This window comes from Oncorhynchus keta, chromosome 7 (genome assembly GCF_023373465.1).
Source record: "Oncorhynchus keta strain PuntledgeMale-10-30-2019 chromosome 7, Oket_V2, whole genome shotgun sequence".
Taxonomy (NCBI): Eukaryota; Metazoa; Chordata; class Actinopteri; order Salmoniformes; family Salmonidae; genus Oncorhynchus; species Oncorhynchus keta.
In genome coordinates this window covers 54,544,217-54,566,731 of record NC_068427.1, presented here as the reverse complement: position 1 = coordinate 54,566,731, position 22,515 = coordinate 54,544,217, and the positions used below count along the sequence as shown (strand labels likewise).

General features: G+C 42.8%; 1 protein-coding gene across 1 annotated transcript in view; it reads left to right on the top strand.

The window, feature by feature from the left end:
* carf (calcium responsive transcription factor) overlaps nucleotides 1-22,515 on the top strand; it is a 47,744-nt gene that overhangs the window by 5,464 nt on the left and 19,765 nt on the right. Inside the window, 6 exon segments of the mRNA XM_052523276.1 lie at nucleotides 1,803-2,030; nucleotides 2,282-2,399; nucleotides 6,159-6,524; nucleotides 6,527-7,478; nucleotides 7,598-7,676; nucleotides 10,852-11,041. Coding sequence (XP_052379236.1) covers nucleotides 1,803-2,030; nucleotides 2,282-2,399; nucleotides 6,159-6,524; nucleotides 6,527-7,478; nucleotides 7,598-7,676; nucleotides 10,852-11,041 — 1,933 coding nt within the window.

Genomic DNA, 22,515 nt, shown 5'->3' with positions numbered 1-22,515 from the left:
TCGGTGAGACTTGACCCTATGAGTCGGTGAGACTTGACCCTATGAGTCGGTGAGACTTGACCCTAGGAGTCGGTGAGACTTGACCCTATGAGTCGGTGAGACTTGACCCTATGAGTCGGTGAGACTTGACCCTAGGAGTCGGTGAGACTTGACCCTATGAGTCGGTGAGACTTGACCCTAGGAGTCGGTGAGACTTGACCCTATGAGTCGGTGGGACTTGACCCTATGAGTCGGTGAGACTTGACCCTAGGAGTCGGTGAGACTTGACCCTAGGAGTCGGTGAGACTTGACCCTATGAGTCGGTGAGACTTGACCCTATGAGTCGGTGAGACTTGACCCTAGGAGTCGGTGAGACTTGACCCTATGAGTCGGTGAGACTTGACCCTATGAGTCGGTGAGACTTGACCCTATGAGTCGGTGAGACTTGACCCTATGAGTCGGTGAGACTTGACCCTATGAGTCGGTGAGACTTGACCCTATGAGTTGGTGAGACTTGACCCTATGAGTCGGTGAGACTTGACCCTAGGAGTCGGTGGGACTTGACCCTAGGAGTCGGTGGGACTTGACCCTAGGAGTCGGTGAGACTTGACCCTAGGAGTCGGTGAGACTTGACCCTAGGAGTCGGTGGGACTTGACCCTAGGAGTCGGTGGGACTTGACCCTAGGAGTCGGCGAGACTTGACCCTAGGAGTCGGCGGGACTTGACCCTAGGAGTCGGCGAGACTTGACCCTATGAGTCGGTGGGACTTGACCCTATGAGTCGGCGAGACTTGACCCTAGGAGTCGGCGGGACTTGACCCTAGGAGTCGGCGGGACTTGACCCTATGAGTCGGTGAGACTTGACCCTAGTAGTCGGTGAGACTTGACCCTAGGAGTCGGTGAGACTTGACCCTAGTAGTCGGTGAGACTTGACCCTAGTAGTCGGTGAGACTTGACCCTATGAGTCGGTGGGACTTGACCCTATGAGTCGGTGAGACTTGACCCTAGTAGTCGGTGGGACTTGACCCTAGGAGTCGGTGGGACTTGACCCTATGAGTCGGCGGGACTTGACCCTATGAGTCGGTGAGACTTGACCCTAGGAGTCGGTGAGACTTGACCCTAGGAGTCGGTGAGACTTGACCCTAGTAGTCGGTGAGACTTGACCCTAGGAGTCGGTGGGACTTGACCCTATGAGTCGGTGAGACTTGACCCTAGGAGTCGGTGAGACTTGACCCTAGGAGTCGGTGGGACTTGACCCTAGGAGTCGGTGGGACTTGACCCTATGAGTAGGTGAGACTTGACCCTAGGAGTCGGTGAGACTTGACCCTATGAGTCGGTGGGACTTGACCCTAGGAGTCGGTGGGACTTGACCCTATGAGTCGGTGAGACTTGACCCTATGAGTCGGTGAGACTTGACCCTAGGAGTCGGTGAGACTTGACCCTATGAGTCGGTGAGACTTGACCCTATGAGTCGGTGAGACTTGACCCTATGAGTCGGTGAGACTTGACCCTAGGAGTCGGTGGGACTTGACCCTAGGAGTCGGTGGGACTTGACCTCTTTTGAGTCGGTGAGACTTGACCCTAGGAGTCGGTGAGACTTGACCCTAGGAGTCGGTGAGACTTGACCCTATGAGTCGGTGGGACTTGACCCTAGGAGTCGGTGGGACTTGACCCTAGGAGTCGGCGGACTTGACCCTAGGAGTCGGTGAGACTTGACCCTATGCGTTTCAAAATGATTGGTGTTGAGAAAGAATAATACAGTGCAGATACCAAAATGTTAATTAGCATAATCACATGCATGTGAAGTATTGTATTGTGTTCCAGGAGCCCAGGGAACCTGCACCTGAAGAGAACGAGACGAAGCCACAGTTCCCCGAGCTGCTTGTTATCAACAGCCTAGCTCCTCCGGACAACTGGGAACTAGTCCACACTGATATCAAACTGGACGAACTGACACGGACAGAGAATCAGCCAGTGATACAGACATCATCACGGACAGATGAGTTTATCATACTTGATCAGAACGGACAGCCCCTACAGTGTGAACACATGGTGAGTAGAGAGGGTTTCACAAGAGCACAGAAACAGGTCCAGGCAGCTGCCTAATGGTACCCTGGTGATCCCAGATCTGTTTATGCTGAATAGCCAACTTGTTATAGCCTGGTTTGGCTAGTCATCACAAACACATCTGGCAGCATCAGGCTAGACTAGTCGATTCATGTTTGTTCCATGCTTCTTAAACACAGCCTATGAACTGTTGGGTTTACGGTCTTCGTGTACTCTAAACATCTTTGTTCGCCTAGGTGCTAGTGACCAGTCAGTCAGACAACGGAGAGATGTATGTTATCCCCTCTAATCAGCTAGGAGGGGCTCAGGTGTTACTTCCTAGAGGACACCTACTGGACATCATAGACCCTACAGGTATTATTAACCAGAAACTCACCTGCTTCTACAGATACCAGCACCCTATTCCCTATTATAGTGCACCCTATTCCCTATTATAGTGCACCCTATTCCCTATTATAGTGCACCCTATTCCCTATTATAGTGCACCCTATTCCCTATTATAGTGCACCCTATTCCCTATTATAGTGCACCCTATTATAGTGCACCCTATTCCCTATTATAGTGCTCCCTATTATAGTGCACTTATTCCCTATTATAGTGCACCCTATTATAGTGCCCCTATTATAGTGCACCCTATTCCCTATTATAGTGCTCCCTATTCCCTATTATAGTGCACCCTATTCCTATTATAGTGCACTTATTCCCTATTATAGTGCACCCTATTCCCTAATATAGTGCACCTATTCCTAATATAGTGCACCCTTATTCCCTATTATAGTGCACCCTATTCCCTATTATAGTGCACCCTATTCCCTATTATAGTGCACCCTATTCCCTATTATAGTGCACCCTATTCCCTATTATAGTGCACCCTATTCCCTATTATAGTGCACCCTATTCCCTATTATAGTGCACCCTATTATAGTGCACCCTATTATAGTGCACCCTATTCCCTATTATAGTGCACCCTATTATAGTGCACCCTATTCCCTATTATAGTGCACCCTATTATAGTGCACCCTATTCCTATTATAGTGTTCCCTATTATAGTGCACCCTATTCCCTATTATAGTGCACCCTATTCCCTATTATAGTGCACCCTATTCCCTATTATAGTGCACCCTATTCCCTATTATAGTGCACCCTATTCCCTATTATAGTGTACCCTATTCCCTATTATAGTGCACCCTATTCCCTATTATAGTGCACCCTATTCCCTATTATAGTGCACCCTATTCCCTATTATAGTGCACCCTATTCCCTATTATAGTGCACCCTATTCCCTAATATAGTGCACCCTATTCCCTAATATAGTGCACCCTATTCCCTATTATAGTGCACCCTATTCCCTATTATAGTGCACCCTATTATAGTGCACCCTATTATAGTGCACCCTATTCCCTATTATAGTGTACCCTATTCCCTATTATAGTGCACCCTATTCCCTATTATAGTGCACCCTATTCCTATTATAGTGCACCCTATTCCCTATTATAGTGCACCCTATTCCCTATTATAGTGCACCCTATTCCCTATTATAGTGCACCCTATTCCCTATTATAGTGCACCCTATTCCCTATTATAGTGCACCCTATTCCCTATTATAGTGCACCCTATTCCCTATTATAGTGCACCCTATTCCCTATTATAGTGCACCCTATTCCCTATTATAGTGCACCCTATTCCCTATTATAGTGCACCCTATTCCCTATTATAGTGCACCCTATTCCCTATTATAGTGCACCCTATTCCCTAATATAGTGCACCCTATTCCCTAATATAGTGCACCCTATTCCCTATTATAGTGCACCCTATTCCCTATTATAGTGCACCCTATTATAGTGCACCCTATTATAGTGCACCCTATTCCCTATTATAGTGTACCCTATTCCCTATTATAGTGCACCCTATTCCCTATTATAGTGCACCCTATTCCCTATTATAGTGCACCCTATTCCCTATTATAGTGCACCCTATTCCCTATTATAGTGCACCCTATTCCCTATTATAGTGCACCCTATTCCCTATTATAGTGCACCCTATTCCCTATTATAGTTCACTACTTTTGACCAGAGCTGGCCTACAAATGACTTCAGGTCAGACTGATGTGTGAGGCGATGGACAGAGCAGCAGAATTAAATTCAGGATGAGTCGTCAGGCAAACAGAAGTCTGCATTTTTGACGTTCCCTCTGGAAATATATTAGTTATTATATTTCTTGTTAGACAATGTCAAGGAATTTTAACAGAAATTGCTGAAATTCCTTGTACAGTGTTTGGTGTTATCAGAATTGAATAGAACACTATCTCTATCAGAGGAGGCTGGTGAGGGAGGACGGTTCACAATAATGTCTGGAACGGAGCAAATGGAACGGCATCAAACACATGTGAAACCATGGAGACCAATGTGAAACCATGGAGACCAATGTGAAACCATGGAGACCAATGTGAAACCATGGAGACCAATGTGAAACCATGGAGACCAATGTGAAACCATGGAGACCAATGTGAAACCATGGAGACCAATGTGAAACCATGGAGACCAATGTGAAACCATGGAGACCAATGTGAAACCATGGAGACCAATGTGAAACCATGGAGACCAATGTGAAACCATGGAGACCAATGTGAAACCATGGAGACCAATGTGAAACCATGGAGACCAATGTGAAACCATGGAGACCAATGTGAAACCATGGAGACCAATGTGAAACCATGGAGACCAATGTGAAACCATGGAGACCAATGTGAAACCATGGAGACCAATGTGAAACCATGGAGACCAATGTGAAACCATGGAGACCAATGTGAAACCATGGAGACCAATGTGAAACCATGGAGACCAATGTGAAACCATGGAGACCAATGTGAAACCATGGAGACCAATGTGAAACCATGGAGACCAATGTGAAACCATGGAGACCAATGTGAAACCATGGAGACCAATGTGAAACCATGGAGACCAATGTGAAACCATGGAGACCAATGTGAAACCATGGAGACCAATGTGAAACCATTGAGACTAATGTGAAACCATGGAGACTAATGTGAAACCATTGAGACTAATGTGAAACCATGGAGACTAATGTGAAACCATGGAGACCAATGTGAAACCATGGAGACCAATGTGAAACCATGGAGACCAATGTGAAACCATGGAGACCAATGTGAGACCAATGTGAAACCATGGAGACCAATGTGAAACCAATGTGAAACCATGGAGACCAATGTGAAACCATGGAGACCAATGTGAAACCATGGAGACCAATGTGAGACCAATGTGAAACCATGGAGACCAATGTGAAACCATGGAGACCAATGTGAGACCAATGTGAAACCATGGAGACCAATGTGAGACCAATGTGAAACCATGGAGACCAATGTGAGACCATGGAGACCAATGTGAAACCATGGAGACCAATGTGAAACCATGGAGACCAATGTGAAACCATGGAGACCAATGTGAAACCATGGAGACCAATGTGAAACCATGGAGACCAATGTGAAACCATGGAGACCAATGTGAAACCATGGAGACCAATGTGAAACCATTGAGACTAATGTGAAACCATGGAGACTAATGTGAAACCATTGAGACTAATGTGAAACCATGGAGACTAATGTGAAACCATGGAGACCAATGTGAAACCATGGAGACCAATGTGAAACCATGGAGACCAATGTGAAACCATGGAGACCAATGTGAGACCAATGTGAAACCATGGAGACCAATGTGAAACCAATGTGAAACCATGGAGACCAATGTGAAACCATGGAGACCAATGTGAAACCATGGAGACCAATGTGAGACCAATGTGAAACCATGGAGACCAATGAAACCATGGAGACCAATGTGAGACCAATGTGAAACCATGGAGACCAATGTGAAACCATGGAGACCAATGTGAAACCATAGAGACCAATGTGAGACCAATGTGAAACCATGGAGACCAATGTGAAACCATGGAGACCAATGTGTTTGATGTATTTGATCCCATTCCACTAATTCCGCTCCAGTCATTACCACGAGCCAGTCCTCCCCAATTAAGGTGCCACCAGCCTCCTGTGCTTTCTATAGTTTGGTGTATGAAATTGAGATTGTCTGATCTGTTTAGGATCCTGCGGGGAGAAGACTGCTGATGAGAAAGAGCTTCACACCATCACGTTAACAGCTGTTACGGATGACAGCGGCAGTTTGACTATAGTACCATCGGCTGTTACGGATGACAGAGGCAGTTTGACTATAGTACCATCAGCTGTTACGGATGACAGCGGCAGTTTGACTATAGTACCATCGACTGTTACGGATGACAGCGGCAGTTTGACTATAGTACCATCGGCTGTTACGGATGACAGCGGCAGTTTGACTATAGTACCATCGACTGTTACGGATGACAGAGGCAGTTTGACTACGGATGACAGCGGCAGTTTGACTATAGTACCATCGGCTGTTACGGATGACAGCGGCAGTTTGACTATAGTAACACGGATGACAGCGGCAGTTTGACTATAGTACCATCGGCTGTTACGGATGACAGCGGCAGTTTGACTATAGTACCATCAGCTGTTACGGATGACAGCGGCAGTTTGACTATAGTAACATCAGCTGTTACGGATGACAGCGGCAGTTTGACTACGGATGACAGCGGCAGTTTGACTATAGTACCATCGGCTGTTACGGATGACAGCGGCAGTTTGACTATAGTACCATCGGCTGTTACGGATGACAGCGGCAGTTTGACTATAGTACCATCGGCTGTTACGGATGACAGCGGCAGTTTGACTATAGTAACATCAGCTGTTATGGATGACAGGGGCAGTTTGACTACAGTACCATTGGCTGTTATGGATGACAGCGGCAGTTTGACTACAGTACCATTGGCTGTTACGGATGACAGAGGCAGTTTGACTACGGATGACAGCGGCAGTTTGACTACAGTACCATCGACTGTTACGGATGACAGAGGCAGTTTGACTACAGTACCATCGACTGTTACGGATGACAGAGGCAGTTTGACTATAGTACCATCGACTGTTACGGATGACAGAGGCAGTTTGACTATAGTAACATCGGCTGTTACGGATGACAGCGGCAGTTTGACTATAGTACCATCGACTGTTACGGATGACAGAGGCAGTTTGACTATAGTACCATCGGCTGTTACGGATGACAGCGGCAGTTTGACAACAGTAACATCGGCTGTTACGGATGACAGCGGCAGTTTGACTATAGTACCATCGGCTGTTACGGATGACAGCGGCAGTTTGACAACAGTAACATCGGCTGTTACGGATGACAGCGGCAGTTTGACAACAGTACCATCGGCTGTTACGGATGACAGCGGCAGTTTGACTACAGTAACATCGGCTGTTACGGATGACAGCGGCAGTTTGACAACAGTAACATCGGCTGCGGCTAAGAGCTCGGCACAGAGGTGGGCTCACATCTTCTTAGTGTTACACTCAGTAACTGTTTAAGGAATATTAGGTTCGTTTGACAATAGTTGTAACTGTTACTGTCCCTCTCCCCATGTTACTGTTGTGTTGTGTGTAGCTCTCAGGTCTGTTTCACCTCTCTGAAACCTCTCCCAGCCAACACCCCCAACTGGGCCCTGAGGCTTCATAATGCTGAGGTACGTCTACCAACTGGGCCCTGAGGCTTCATTAATGCTGAGGTACGTCTACCAACTGGGCCCTGAGGCTTCATAATGCTGAGGTACGTCTACCAACTGGGCCCTGAGGCTTCATAATGCTGAGGTACGTCTACCAACTGGGCCCTGAGGCTTCATAATGCTGAGGTACGTCTACCAACTGGGCCCTGAGGCTTCATAATGCTGAGGTACGTCTACTAACTGGGCCCTGAGGCTTCATAATGCTGAGGTACATCTACCAACTGGGCCCTGGGGCTTCATAATGCTGAGGTACGTCTACCAACTGGGCCCTGAGGCTTCATAATGCTGAGGTACGTCTACCAACTGGGCCCTGAGGCTTCATAAATGCTGAGGTACGTCTACCAACTGGGCCCTGAGGCTTCATAATGCTGAGGTACGTCTACCAACTGGGCCCTGAGGCTTCATAATGCTGAGGTACGTCTACTAACTGGGCCCTGAGGCTTCATAATGCTGAGGTACGTCTACCAACTGGGCCCTGAGGCTTCATAATGCTGAGGTACGTCTACCAACTGGGCCCTGAGGCTTCATAATGCTGAGGTACGTCTACCAACTGGGCCCTGAGGCTTCATAATGCTGAGGTACGTCTACCAACTGGGCCCTGAGGCTTCATAATGCTGAGGTACGTCTACCAACTGGGCCCTGAGGCTTCATAATGCTGAGGTACGTCTACCAACTGGGCCCTGAGGCTTCATAATGCTGAGGTACGTCTACCAACTGGGCCCTGAGGCTTCATAAATGCTGAGGTACGTCTACCAACTGGGCCCTGAGGCTTCATAATGCTGAGGTACGTCTACCAACTGGGCCCTGAGGCTTCATAATGCTGAGGTACGTCTACTAACTGGGCCCTGAGGCTTCATAATGCTGAGGTACGTCTACCAACTGGGCCCTGAGGCTTCATACACTAAACTGCATTACACTGCTCCCAACCTAACACATTCTAACACATCAAATCTAATTTTATTTGTCACATGCGCCAAATATAACAGTAGACCTTACCGTGAAATGCTGAATACAACAGGAGAGACCTTACCGTGAAATGCTGAATACAACAGTAGACCTTACCGTGAAATGCTGAATACAACAGTAGACCTTACCGTGAAATGCTGAATACAACAGTAGACCTTACCGTGAAATGCTGAATACAACAGTAGACCTTACCGTGAAATGCTGAATACAACTGTAGACCTTACCGTGAAATGCTGAATACAACAGTAGACCTTACCGTGAAATGCTGAATACAACAGTAGACCTTACCGTGAAATGCTTACTGACAAGCCCTTAACCAACAATGCCGTTTTATGAAAAATAAGAGGTTAAGAACAGATTTACTTAATAAACTAAAGTAAAAAAAAAAATAGAAGAGCAACAATAACAATAAAACAATAAATAAACAATAAAATAACAATAACGAGACTTTATACACAGGTTAGTCGAGGTAATTTGTACATGTAGGTAGGGGTGTAGTGACTATGCATAGATAATAAACAGCGAGTAGCAGCAGTGTAAAAACAAAGGGGGGTCAATGGGGGCAAGCTCCGGTACCGCTTGCCTCCGTGCGGTAGCAGAGAGAACAGTCTATGACTAAAGGTGGCTGGAGTCTTTGACAATTTTAGGGCCTTCCTCTGACACCGCCTGGTATAGAAGTCCTGGAAGGCAGGAAACTTGGCAGTGCCTTGCGGTCGGAGGCCGAGCAGTTGCCATACGAGGCAGTGATGCAAGCAGTCAGGATGCTCTCGATGGTGCAGCTGTAGAACCTTTTGAGGATCTGAGGACCAATGCCAAATCCTCAAACCGTCGAGGCCTCGACACCATCTTGTTCGGGGCCAACTGCCCATTATGCCAAACCTAGTTTAGTCTTTGAAGTCTTTTCCGTTTAGGTGAAAAGGCCACGTCGTGATTGGTGATATTTTGTACATTTGCAATATGATTCCATTCGCCCTCTTGTGGGATTTACCGGGACAGCTGAAAAATGACCAAAATTTGAACATTTTATAAAACGGAAACCGAATGTCAGAGAGACTTCGTTCGATGACTTCCCGGAAGATCCGGCCCTGCTGCACGGCCCACCGCCGTCCCCGAATTTTAGAAGCGTTGGCGGACGTCAAGTAAGGGACCGTACATTTGCAATGTGGACTTTCTCACTAACCATATGGCAAATGTCAAAATGTTCCCTTAAGGTACGTTGACACCCTAAGACACGTTGACACCCTAAGACACAGCTCTGTTGCCTGAGGATGCTAACAGGAAAGGCTTGTGATAGTTAGCGTCCTCAGGCTTATAGCTTTGCACATTTCTGGGAAGGAAGGGCCTCAACAGTCCTCCATGTTGACTCTTTGATTTCTTCTTCTCCTCCTTTTCTCTTTCTTTCTTGTCTCTGTCTATCTGTCTCCCCCTCTCTCTCTGTCTCCCCCTCTCGCTCTTCCTCTCTCTCTGTCTCTCCCCCTCTCTGTCTCTCTGTCTCCCCCTCTGTCTCCCCTTTTCTCTCTGTCGCCCCCTCTTGCTCTTCCTCTCTCTGTCTCTCCCCTCTCTGTCTCTCCCCCTCTCTGTCTCTCCCCCTCTCTGTCTCTCCCCCTCTCTGTCTCTCCCCCTCTCTCGTCTCTGTCTCCCCCTCTCTGTCTCCCCCCTCTGTCTCCCCCTCTCTGTCTCCCCCTCTCTGTCTCCCCCTCTGTCTCCCCCTCTCTGTCTCCCCCTTTTCTCTGTCTCCCCCTCTTGCTCTTCCTCTCTCTCTGTCTCTCCCCCTCTCTCTGTCTCTCTGTCTCCCCCTTTTCTCTCTGTCTCCCCCTCTCTTGCTCTTCCTCTCTCTCTGTCTCTCCCCCCTCTCTGTCTCTGTCTCCCCCTCTCTGTCTCCCCCTCTGTCTCTCTGTCTCCCCTCTCTGTCTCTCTGTCTCCCCCTTTCTCTGTCTCCCCCTCTCGCTCTTCCTCTCTCTGTCTCCCCCCTCGCTCTACCTCTCTCTCTGTGTCTCTCTGTCTCCCCCTCTGTCTCCCCCTTTTCTCTCTGTCTCCCCCCTGCTCTTCCTCTCTCTGTCTCTCCCCTCTCTGTCTCTCTGTCCCCCCTCTGTCTCCCACCCTCTCTCTGTGTCTCTCCCCCCTCTCTGTCTCTCTGTCTCCCCCCCTCTCTCTGTGTCTCCTGGAGCAGAGGATTGGTGACTCATACCGTGGCTACTGTAACACCGACACAGAGCTGGAGACCATCCTCCTGCTCCACAAGCAGCAGACCAACAGTGTGTTTGGGACACGCCAGTCCCCCTCCCCTGCCAAGCCTGCCAGCCGTCTGATGTGGAAGTCCCAATACGTACCTTACGATGGCGTCCCTTTTGTCAATGCAGGTATACAGTCACAGTACTGGTTCAGTAGCCCACGATTATCAGACTAGATACTGTATGTTAGCTGACTAGATACTGTATTAGCTGACTAGATACTGTATGTTATCTGACTATAGACTGTATGTTATCAGACTAGATACTGTATTAGCTGACTAGATACTGTATGTTGTCAGACTAGATACTGTATGTTATCAGACTAGATACTGTATGTTATCAGACTAGATACTGTATGTTATCAGACTAGATACTGTATGTTATCAGACTAGATACTGTATGTTATCTGACTATAGACTGTAGACCTGTTCATTTATCAGACTAGATACTGTATGTTATCAGACTAGATACTGTATGTTATCAGACTAGATACTGTATGTTATCAGACTAGATACTGTATGTTATCTGACTAGATACTGTATGTTATCAGACTAGATACTGTATGTTATCAGACTAGATACTGTATGTTATCAGACTAGATACTGTATGTTATCAGACTAGATACTGTATGTTATCAGACTAGATACTGTATGTTATCAGACTAGATACTGTATGTTATCAGACTAGATACTGTATGTTATCAGACTAGATACTGTATGTTATCAGACTAGATACTGTATGTTATCAGACTAGATACTGTATGTTATCAGACTAGATACTGTATGTTATCAGACTAGATACTGTATGTTATCAGACTAGATACTGTATTAGCTGACTAGATACTGTATGTTATCAGACTAGATACTGTATGTTATCAGACTAGATACTGTATGTTATCAGACTAGATACTGTATGCTATCAGACTAGATACTTACTGTATGCTATCAGACTAGATACTGTATGTTATCTGACTAGATACTGTATGCTATCAGACTAGATACTGTATGTTATCAGACTAGATACTTACTGTATGTTATCAGACTAGATACTGTATGTTATCAGACTAGATACTGTAGACTAGTTCATTTATCTGACTATAGACTGTAGACTTGTTCATTTATCAGACTAGATACTGTATGTTATCTGACTATAGACTGTATGTTATCAGACTAGATACTGTATATTATCTGACTATAGACTGTATGTTATCAGACTTGATACTGTATGTTATCAGACTATAGACTGTAGGCTTGTTCATTTATCAGACTAGATACTGTATGTTATCTGACTATAGACTGTAGACTAGTTAATTTATCAGACTATAGACTGTATGTTATCAGACTATAGACTGTATGTTATCAGACTAGATACTGTATGTTATCAGACTAGATACTGTAGACTAGTTCATTTATCTGACTGTAGACTAGTTCATTTATCAGACTAGATACTGTATGTTATCAGACTAGATACTGTATGTTATCAGACTAGATACTGTATGTTATCAGACTAGATACTGTATGTTATCAGACTAGATACTGTATGTTATCAGACTAGATACTGTATGTTATCAGACTAGATACTGTATGTTATCAGACTAGATACTGTATGTTATCAGACTAGATACTGTATGTTATCAGACTAGATACTGTATGTTATCAGACTAGATACTGTATGTTATCTGACTAGATACTGTATGTTATCAGACTAGATACTGTATGTTATCAGACTAGATACTGTATGTTATCAGACTAGATACTGTATGTTATCAGACTAGATACTGTATGTTATCAGACTAGATACTGTATGTTATCAGACTAGATACTGTATGTTATCTGACTAGATACTGTATGTTATCTGACTAGATACTGTATGTTATCTGACTAGATACTGTATGTTATCAGACTAGATACTGCATGTTATCAGACTAGATACTGTATGTTATCTGGCTATAGACTGTATGTTATCTGACTAGATACTGTATGTTATCTGACTAGATACTGTATGTTATCAGACTAGATACTGTATGTTATCAGACTAGATACTGTATGTTATCAGACTAGATACTGTATGTTATCAGACTAGATACTGTATGTTATCAGACTAGATACTGTATGTTATCTGACTAGATACTGTATGTTATCAGACTAGATACTGTATGTTATCAGACTAGATACTGTATGTTATCAGACTAGATACTGTATGTTATCAGACTAGATACTGTATGTTATCAGACTAGATACTGTATGTTATCAGACTAGATACTGTATTAGCTGACTAGATACTGTATGTTATCAGACTAGATACTGTATGTTATCAGACTAGATACTGTATGTTATCTGACTAGATACTGTATGTTATCAGACTAGATACTGTATGTTATCAGACTAGATACTGTATGCTATCAGACTAGATACTGTATGTTATCAGACTAGATACTGTATGTTATCAGACTAGATACTGTATGTTATCAGACTAGATACTGTATGTTATCAGACTAGATACTGTATGTTATCTGACTAGATACTGTATGTTATCTGACTGTAGACTGTAGGCTTGTTCATTTATCAGACTAGATACTGTATGTTATCTGACTAGATACTGTATGTTATCAGACTATAGACTGTAGACTAGTTCATTTATCAGACTAGATACTGTATGCTATCAGACTAGATACTGTATGTTATCAGACTATATACTGTATGTTATCAGACTATAGACTGTAGACTAGTTCATTTATCAGACTAGATACTGTATGCTATCAGACTAGATACTGTATGTTATCTGACTAGATACTGTATTAGCTGACTAGATACTGTATGTTGTCAGACTAGATACTGTATGTTATCAGACTAGATACTGTATGTTATCAGACTAGATACTGTATGTTATCTAGATACTGTATGTTATCAGACTAGATACTGTATGTTATCAGACTAGATGCTGTATGTTATCAGACTAGATACTGTATGTTATCTGACTAGATACTGTATGTTATCAGACTAGATACTGTATGTTATCAGACTAGATACTGTATGTTATCAGACTAGATACTGTATGTTATCAGACTAGATACTGTATGTTATCAGACTAGATACTGTATGTTATCAGACTAGATACTGTATGTTATCTGACTATAGACTGTAGACCTGTTCATTTATCAGACTAGATACTGTATGTTATCAGACTAGATACTGTATGTTATCAGACTAGATACTGTATGTTATCAGACTAGATACTGTATGTTATCAGACTAGATACTGTATGTTATCAGACTAGATACTGTATGTTATCAGACTAGATACTGTATTATCTGACTAGATACTGTATGTTATCAGACTAGATACTGTATGTTATCAGACTAGATACTGTATGTTATCAGACTAGATACTGTATGTTATCTGGCTATAGACTGTAGACTAGTTCATTTATCAGACTAGATACTGTATGTTATCAGATTAGATACTGTATGTTATCTGACTATAGACTGTAGACTAGTTCATTTATCAGACTAGATACTGTATGTTATCAGACTAGATACTGTATGTTATCAGACTAGATACTGTGTGTTATCAGACTAGATACTGTATGTTATCAGACTAGATACTGTATGTTATCTGACTAGATACTGTATGCTATCAGACTAGATACTGTATGCTATCAGACTAGATACTGTATGTTATCAGACTAGATACTGTATGTTATCAGACTAGATACTGTATGTTATCAGACTAGATACTGTATGTTATCAGACTAGATACTGTATGTTATCAGACTAGATACTGTATGTTATCAGACTAGATACTGTATGTTATCAGACTAGATACTGTATGTTATCAGACTAGATACTGTATGTTATCAGACTAGATACTGTATGTTATCAGACTAGATACTGTATGTTATCAGACTAGATACTGTATGTTATCAGACTAGATACTGTATGTTATCAGACTAGATACTGTATGTTATCAGACTAGATACTGTATGTTATCAGACTAGATACTGTATGTTATCTGACTAGATACTGTATGTTATCAGACTAGATACTGTATGTTATCAGACTAGATACTGTATGTTATCAGACTAGATACTGTATGTTATCAGACTAGATACTGTATGTTATCAGACTAGATACTGTATGTTATCAGACTAGATACTGTATGTTATCAGACTAGATACTGTATGTTATCAGACTAGATACTGTATGTTATCTGGCTATAGACTGTATGTTATCAGACTAGATACTGTATGTTATCAGACTAGATACTGTATGTTATCAGACTAGATACTGTATGTTATCAGACTAGATACTGTATGTTATCTGACTAGATAGGCTTATAAGTCCTCTGCCATTATTTTATATTATATGATTTTCTAGGAAGAACAATATAATTTAACTTGTATGACTAAAATTGAAACCATATTTTTCCTAATCTGGGAGAAAGGAATGAAGGAGAGAGGGAGGAGATGGACACTCACAGTGGTGAGATATTCTGTAACTAAAGGAATGAAGGAGAGAGAGAGGAGATGGACACTCACAGTGGTGAGATATTCTGTAACTAAAGGAATGAAGGAGAGGAGAGAGGAGGAGATGGACACTCACAGTGGTGAGATATTCTGTAACTAAAGGAATGAAGGAGAGAGGAGGAGATGGACACTCACAGTGGTGAGATATTCTGTAACTAAAGGAATGAAGGAGAGAGGAGGAGATGGACACTCACAGTGGTGAGATATTCTGTAACTAAAGGAATGAAGGAGAGAGGAGGAGATGGACACTCACAGTGGTGAGATATTATGTAACTAAAGGAATGAAGGAGAGGAGAGAGGAGATGGACACTCACAGTGGTGAGATATTCTGTAACTAAAGGAATGAAGGAGAGAGAGGAGGAGATGGACACTCACAGTGGTGAGATATTCTGTAACTAAAGGAATGAAGGAGAGAGAGAGGAGAGATGGACACTCACAGTGGTGAGATATTCTGTAACTAAAGGAATGAAGTAGAGAGAGGAGGAGATGGACACTCACAGTGGTGAGATATTCTGTAACTAAAGGAATGAAGGAGAGAGAGAGAGAGGAGAGATGGACACTCACAGTGGTGAGATATTCTGTAACTAAAGGAATGAAGTAGAGAGAGGAGGAGATGGACACTCACAGTGATGAGATATTCTGTAACTAAAGGAATGAAGGAGAGAGAGAGGAGATGGACACTCACAGTGGTGAGATATTCTGTAACTAAAGGAATGAAGGAGAGGAGAGAGGAGGAGATGGACACTCACAGTGGTGAGATATTCTGTAACTAAAGGAATGAAGGAGAGAGAGAGGAGATGGACACTCACAGTGGTGAGATATTCTGTAACTAAAGGAATGAAGGAGAGAGTGAGGAGATGGACACTCACAGTGGTGAGATATTCTGTAACTAAAGGAATGAAGGAGAGGAGAGGAGAGGAGTGGTGAGATGGACACTCACAGTGGTGAGATATTCTGTAACTAAAGGAATGAAGGAGAGAGAGAGGAGGGAGATGGACACTCACAGTGGTGAGATATTCTGTAACTAAAGGAATGAAGGAGAGAGAGAGGAGATGGACACTCACAGTGGTGAGATATTATGTAACTAAAGGAATGAAGGAGAGGAGAGAGGAGGAGATGGACACTCACAGTGGTGAGATATTCTGTAACTAAAGGAATGAAGGAGAGAGAGGAGGAGATGGACACTCACAGTGGTGAGATATTCTGTAACTAAAGGAATGAAGGAGAGGAGAGAGGAGAGATGGACACTCACAGTGGTGAGATATTCTGTAACTAAAGGAATGAAGGAGAGAGAGAGGAGGAGATGGACACTCACAGTGGTGAGATATTCTGTAACTAAAGGAATGAAGGAGAGAGAGAGGGAGATGGACACTCACAGTGGTGAGATATTCTGTAACTAAAGGAATGAAGGAGAGAGAGGAGGAGATGGACACTCACAGTGGTGAGATATTCTGTAACTAAAGGAATGAAGGAGAGAGAGAGGAGATGGACACTCACAGTGGTGAGATATTCTGTAACTAAAGGAATGAAGGAGAGAGAGAGAGGAGATGGACACTCACAGTGGTGAGATATTCTGTAACTAAAGGAATGAAGGAGAGAGAGAGGAGATGGACACTCACAGTGGTGAGATATTCTGTAACTAAAGGAATGAAGGAGAGAGAGAGGAGGAGATGGACACTCACAGTGGTGAGATATTCTGTAACTAAAGGAATGAAGGAGAGAGAGGAGGAGATGGACACTCACAGTGGTGAGATATTCTGTAACTAAAGGAATGAAGGAGAGAGAGAGAGGAGATGGACACTCACAGTGGTGAGATATTCTGTAACTAAAGGAATGAAGGAGAGAGAGAGAGGAGATGGACACTCACAGTGGTGAGATATTCTGTAACTAAAGGAATGAAGGAGAGGAGAGAGGAGGAGATGGACACTCACAGTGGTGAGATATTCTGTAACTAAAGGAATGAAGGAGAGAGAGAGAGATGGACACTCACAGTGGTGAGATATTCTGTAACTAAAGGAATGAAGGAGAGGAGAGAGGAGGAGATGGACACTCACAGTGGTGAGATATTCTGTAACTAAAGGAATGAAGGAGAGAGGAGGAGATGGACACTCACAGTGGTGAGATATTCTGTAACTAAAGGAATGAAGGAGAGAGAGAGGAGGAGATGGACACTCACAGTGGTGAGATATTCTGTAACTAAAGGAATGAAGGAGAGAGTGAGGAGATGGACACTCACAGTGGTGAGATATTCTGTAACTAAAGGAATGAAGGAGAGAGTGAGGAGATGGACACTCACAGTGGTGAGATATTCTGTAACTAAAGGAATGAAGGAGAGAGAGGAGGAGATGGACACTCACAGTGGTGAGATATTCTGTAACTAAAGGAATGAAGGAGAGGAGAGGAGATGGACACTCACAGTGGTGAGATATTCTGTAACTAAAGGAATGAAGGAGAGAGAGAGGAGATGGACACTCACAGTGGTGAGATATTCTGTAACTAAAGGAATGAAGGAGAGAGAGGAGGAGATGGACACTCACAGTGGTGAGATATTCTGTAACTAAAGGAATGAAGGAGAGAGAGAGGAGATGGACACTCACAGTGGTGAGATATTCTGTAACTAAAGGAATGAAGGAGAGAGAGGAGGAGATGGACACTCACAGTGGTGAGATATTCTGTAACTAAAGGAATGAAGGAGAGAGAGGAGGAGATGGACACTCACAGTGGTGAGATATTCTGTAACTAAAGGAATGAAGGAGAGAGAGAGAGGGGAGATGGACACTCACAGTGGTGAGATATTCTGTAACTAAAGGAATGAAGGAGAGAGAGAGGAGATGGACACTCACAGTGGTGAGATATTCTGTAACTAAAGGAATGAAGGAGAGAGAGAGGAGATGGACACTCACAGTGGTGAGATATTCTGTAACTAAAGGAATGAAGGAGAGAGAGAGGAGATGGACACTCACAGTGGTGAGATATTCTGTAACTAAAGGAATGAAGGAGAGAGAGGAGGAGATGGACACTCACAGTGGTGAGATATTCTGTAACTAAAGGAATGAAGGAGAGAGAGGAGGAGATGGACACTCACAGTGGTGAGATATTCTGTAACTAAAGGAATGAAGGAGAGAGAGAGGAGATGGACACTCACAGTGGTGAGATATTCTGTAACTAAAGGAATGAAGGAGAGAGGAGGAGATGGACACTCACAGTGGTGAGATATTCTGTAACTAAAGGAATGAAGGAGAGAGAGAGAGGAGATGGACACTCACAGTGGTGAGATATTCTGTAACTAAAGGAATGAAGGAGAGAGAGAGGAGATGGACACTCACAGTGGTGAGATATTCTGTAACTAAAGGAATGAAGGAGAGAGAGGAGGAGATGGACACTCACAGTGGTGAGATATTCTGTAACTAAAGGAATGAAGGAGAGAGAGAGAGAGGAGGAGAGATGGACACTCACAGTGGTGAGATATTCTGTAACTAAAGGAATGAAGGAGAGAGGAGGAGAGATGGACACTCACAGTGGTGAGATATTCTGTAACCAAAGGTAATGTGTCAGTCTATTAATGATGGTGGTTGGTGACTTGTGCAGACTACTACTAAGGCGTGTACAGAGGAGATTACCGTGACTCAACTGTCATGTAGATGTTTACTGGGATCATGGCTCATGACTGCCGGGGTGGCTGTAATACGGTCAAAAATATTCAGAGTTATAATGGAAACCAGGTCATATTCAGAGTTATAATGGAAACCAGGTCATATTCAGAGTTATAATGGAAACCAGGTCATATTCAGAGTTATAATGGAAACCAGGTCATATTCAGAGTTATAATGGAAACCAGGTCATATTCAGAGTTATAATGGAAACCAGGTCATATTCAGAGTTATAATGGAAACCAGGTCATATTCAGAGTTATAATGGAAACCAGGTCATATTCAGAGTTATAATGGAAACCAGGTCATATTCAGAGTTATAATGGAAACCAGGTCATATTCAGAGTTATAATGGAAACCAGGTCATATTCAGAGTTATAATGGAAACCAGGTCATATTCAGAGTTATAATGGAAACCAGGTCATATTCAGAGTTATAATGGAAACCAGGTCATATTCAGAGTTATAATGGAAACCAGGTCATATTCAGAGTTATAATGGAAACCAGGTCATATTCAGAGTTATAATGGAAACCAGGTCATATTCAGAGTTATAATGGAAACCAGGTCATATTCAGAGTTATAATGGAAACCAGGTCATATTCAGAGTTATAATGGAAACCAGGTCATATTCAGAGTTATAATGGAAACCAGGTCATATTCAGAGTTATAATGGAAACCAGGTCATATTCAGAGTTATAATGGTTATCTCAGGTCATATTCAGAGTTATAATGGAAACCAGGTCATATTCAGAGTTATAATGGAAACCAGGTCATATTCAGAGTTATAATGGAAACCAGGTCATATTCAGAGTTATAATGGAAACCAGGTCATATTCAGAGTTATAATGGAAACCAGGTCATATTCAGAGTTATAATGGTTTCTCAGGTCATATTCAGAGTTATAATGGTTTCTCAGGTCATATTCAGAGTTATAATGGAAACCAGGTCATATTCAGAGTTATAATGGAAACCAGGTCATATTCAGAGTTATAATGGAAACCAGGTCATATTCAGAGTTATAATGGAAACCAGGTCATATTCAGAGTTATAATGGAAACCAGGTCATATTCAGAGTTATAATGGAAACCAGGTCATATTCAGAGTTATAATGGAAACCAGGTCATATTCAGAGTTATAATGGAAACCAGGTCATATTCAGAGTTATAATGGAAACCAGGTCATATTCAGAGTTATAATGGAAACCAGGTCATATTCAGAGTTATAATGGAAACCAGGTCATATTCAGAGTTATAATGGAAACCAGGTCATATTCAGAGTTATAATGGAAACCAGGTCATATTCAGAGTTATAATGGAAACCAGGTCATATTCAGAGTTATAATGGAAACCAGGTCATATTCAGAGTTATAATGGTTTCTCAGGTCATATTCAGAGTTATAATGGAAACCAGGTCATATTCAGAGTTATAATGGAAACCAGGTCATATTCAGAGTTATAATGGAAACCAGGTCATATTCAGAGTTATAATGGAAACCAGGTCATATTCAGAGTTATAATGGAAACCAGGTCATATTCAGAGTTATAATGGAAACCAGGTCATATTCAGAGTTATAATGGAAACCAGGTCATATTCAGAGTTATAATGGAAACCAGGTCATATTCAGAGTTATAATGGAAACCAGGTCATATTCAGAGTTATAATGGAAACCAGGTCATATTCAGAGTTATAATGGAAACCAGGTCATATTCAGAGTTATAATGGTTTCTCAGGTCATATTCAGAGTTATAATGGAAACCAGGTCATATTCCAGAGTTATAATGGAAACCAGGTCATATTCAGAGTTATAATGGAAACCAGGTCATATTCAGAGTTATAATGGAAACCAGGTCATATTCAGAGTTATAATGGAAACCAGGTCATATTCAGAGTTATAATGGAAACCAGGTCATATTCAGAGTTATAATGGAAACCAGGTCATATTCAGAGTTATAATGGAAACCAGGTCATATTCAGAGTTATAATGGAAACCAGGTCATATTCAGAGTTATAATGGAAACCAGGTCATATTCAGAGTTATAATGGAAACCAGGTCATATTCAGAGTTATAATGGAAACCAGGTCATATTCAGAGTTATAATGGAAACCAGGTCATATTCAGAGTTATAATGGTTTCTCAGGTCATATTCAGAGTTATAATGCTAGTACAACTGGGACTAGGTGCCATTTGGAGGGACTAGAGTGCCATTTGGGATGCAAGCCTGATCTTTTCTCTATCTGTATCCAGGCAGTAGAGCTACAGTGATGGAATCATCTACTCTCTCCATCTGTATCCAGGCAGTAGAGCTATAGTGATGGAATCATCTCCTTTCTCCATCTGTATCCAGGCAGTAGAGCTATAGTGATGGAATCATCTACTTTCTCCATCTGTATCCAGGCAGTAGAGCTATAGTGATGGAATCATCTACTCTCTCCATCTGTATCCAGGCAGTAGAGCTATAGTGATGGAATCATCTCCTTTCTCCATCTGTATCCAGGCAGTAGAGCTATAGTGATGGAATCATCTACTTTCTCCATCTGTATCCAGGCAGTAGAGCTATAGTGATGGAATCATCTACTTTCTCCATCTGTATCCAGGCAGTAGAGCTATAGTGATGGAATCATCTACTCTCTCCATCTGTATCCAGGCAGTAGAGCTATAGTGATGGAATCATCTCTTTCTCCATCTGTATCCAGGCAGTAGAGCTATAGTGATGGAATCATCTACTTTCTCCATCTGTATCCAGGCAGTAGAGCTATAGTGATGGAATCATCTACTCTCTCCATCTGTATCCAGGCAGTAGAGCTATAGTGATGGAATCATCTCCTTTCTCCATCTGTATCCAGGCAGTAGAGCTATAGTGATGGAATCATCTACTTTCTGTATCCAGGCAGTAGAGCTATAGTGATGGAATCATCTACTCTCTCCATCTGTATCCAGGCAGTAGAGCTATAGTGATGGAATCATCTCCTTTCTCCATCTGTATCCAGGCAGTAGAGCTATAGTGATGGAATCATCTACTCTCTCCATCTGTATCCAGGCAGTAGAGCTATAGTGATGGAATCATCTACTCCCTCCATCTGTATCCAGGCAGTAGAGCTATAGTGATGGAATCATCTACTCTCTCCATCTGTATCCAGGCAGTAGAGCTATAGTGATGGAATCATCTACTTTCTCCATCTGTATCCAGGCAGTAGAGCTATAGTGATGGAATCATCTACTCTCTCCATCTGTATCCAGGCAGTAGAGCTATAGTGATGGAATCATCTACTCTCTCCATCTGTATCCAGGCAGTAGAGCTATAGTGATGGAATCATCTACTCTCTCCATCTGTATCAGACAGTAGAGCTATAGTGATGGAATCATCTACTCTCTCCATCTGTATCCAGGCAGTAGAGCTATAGTGATGGAATCATCTACTCTCTCCATC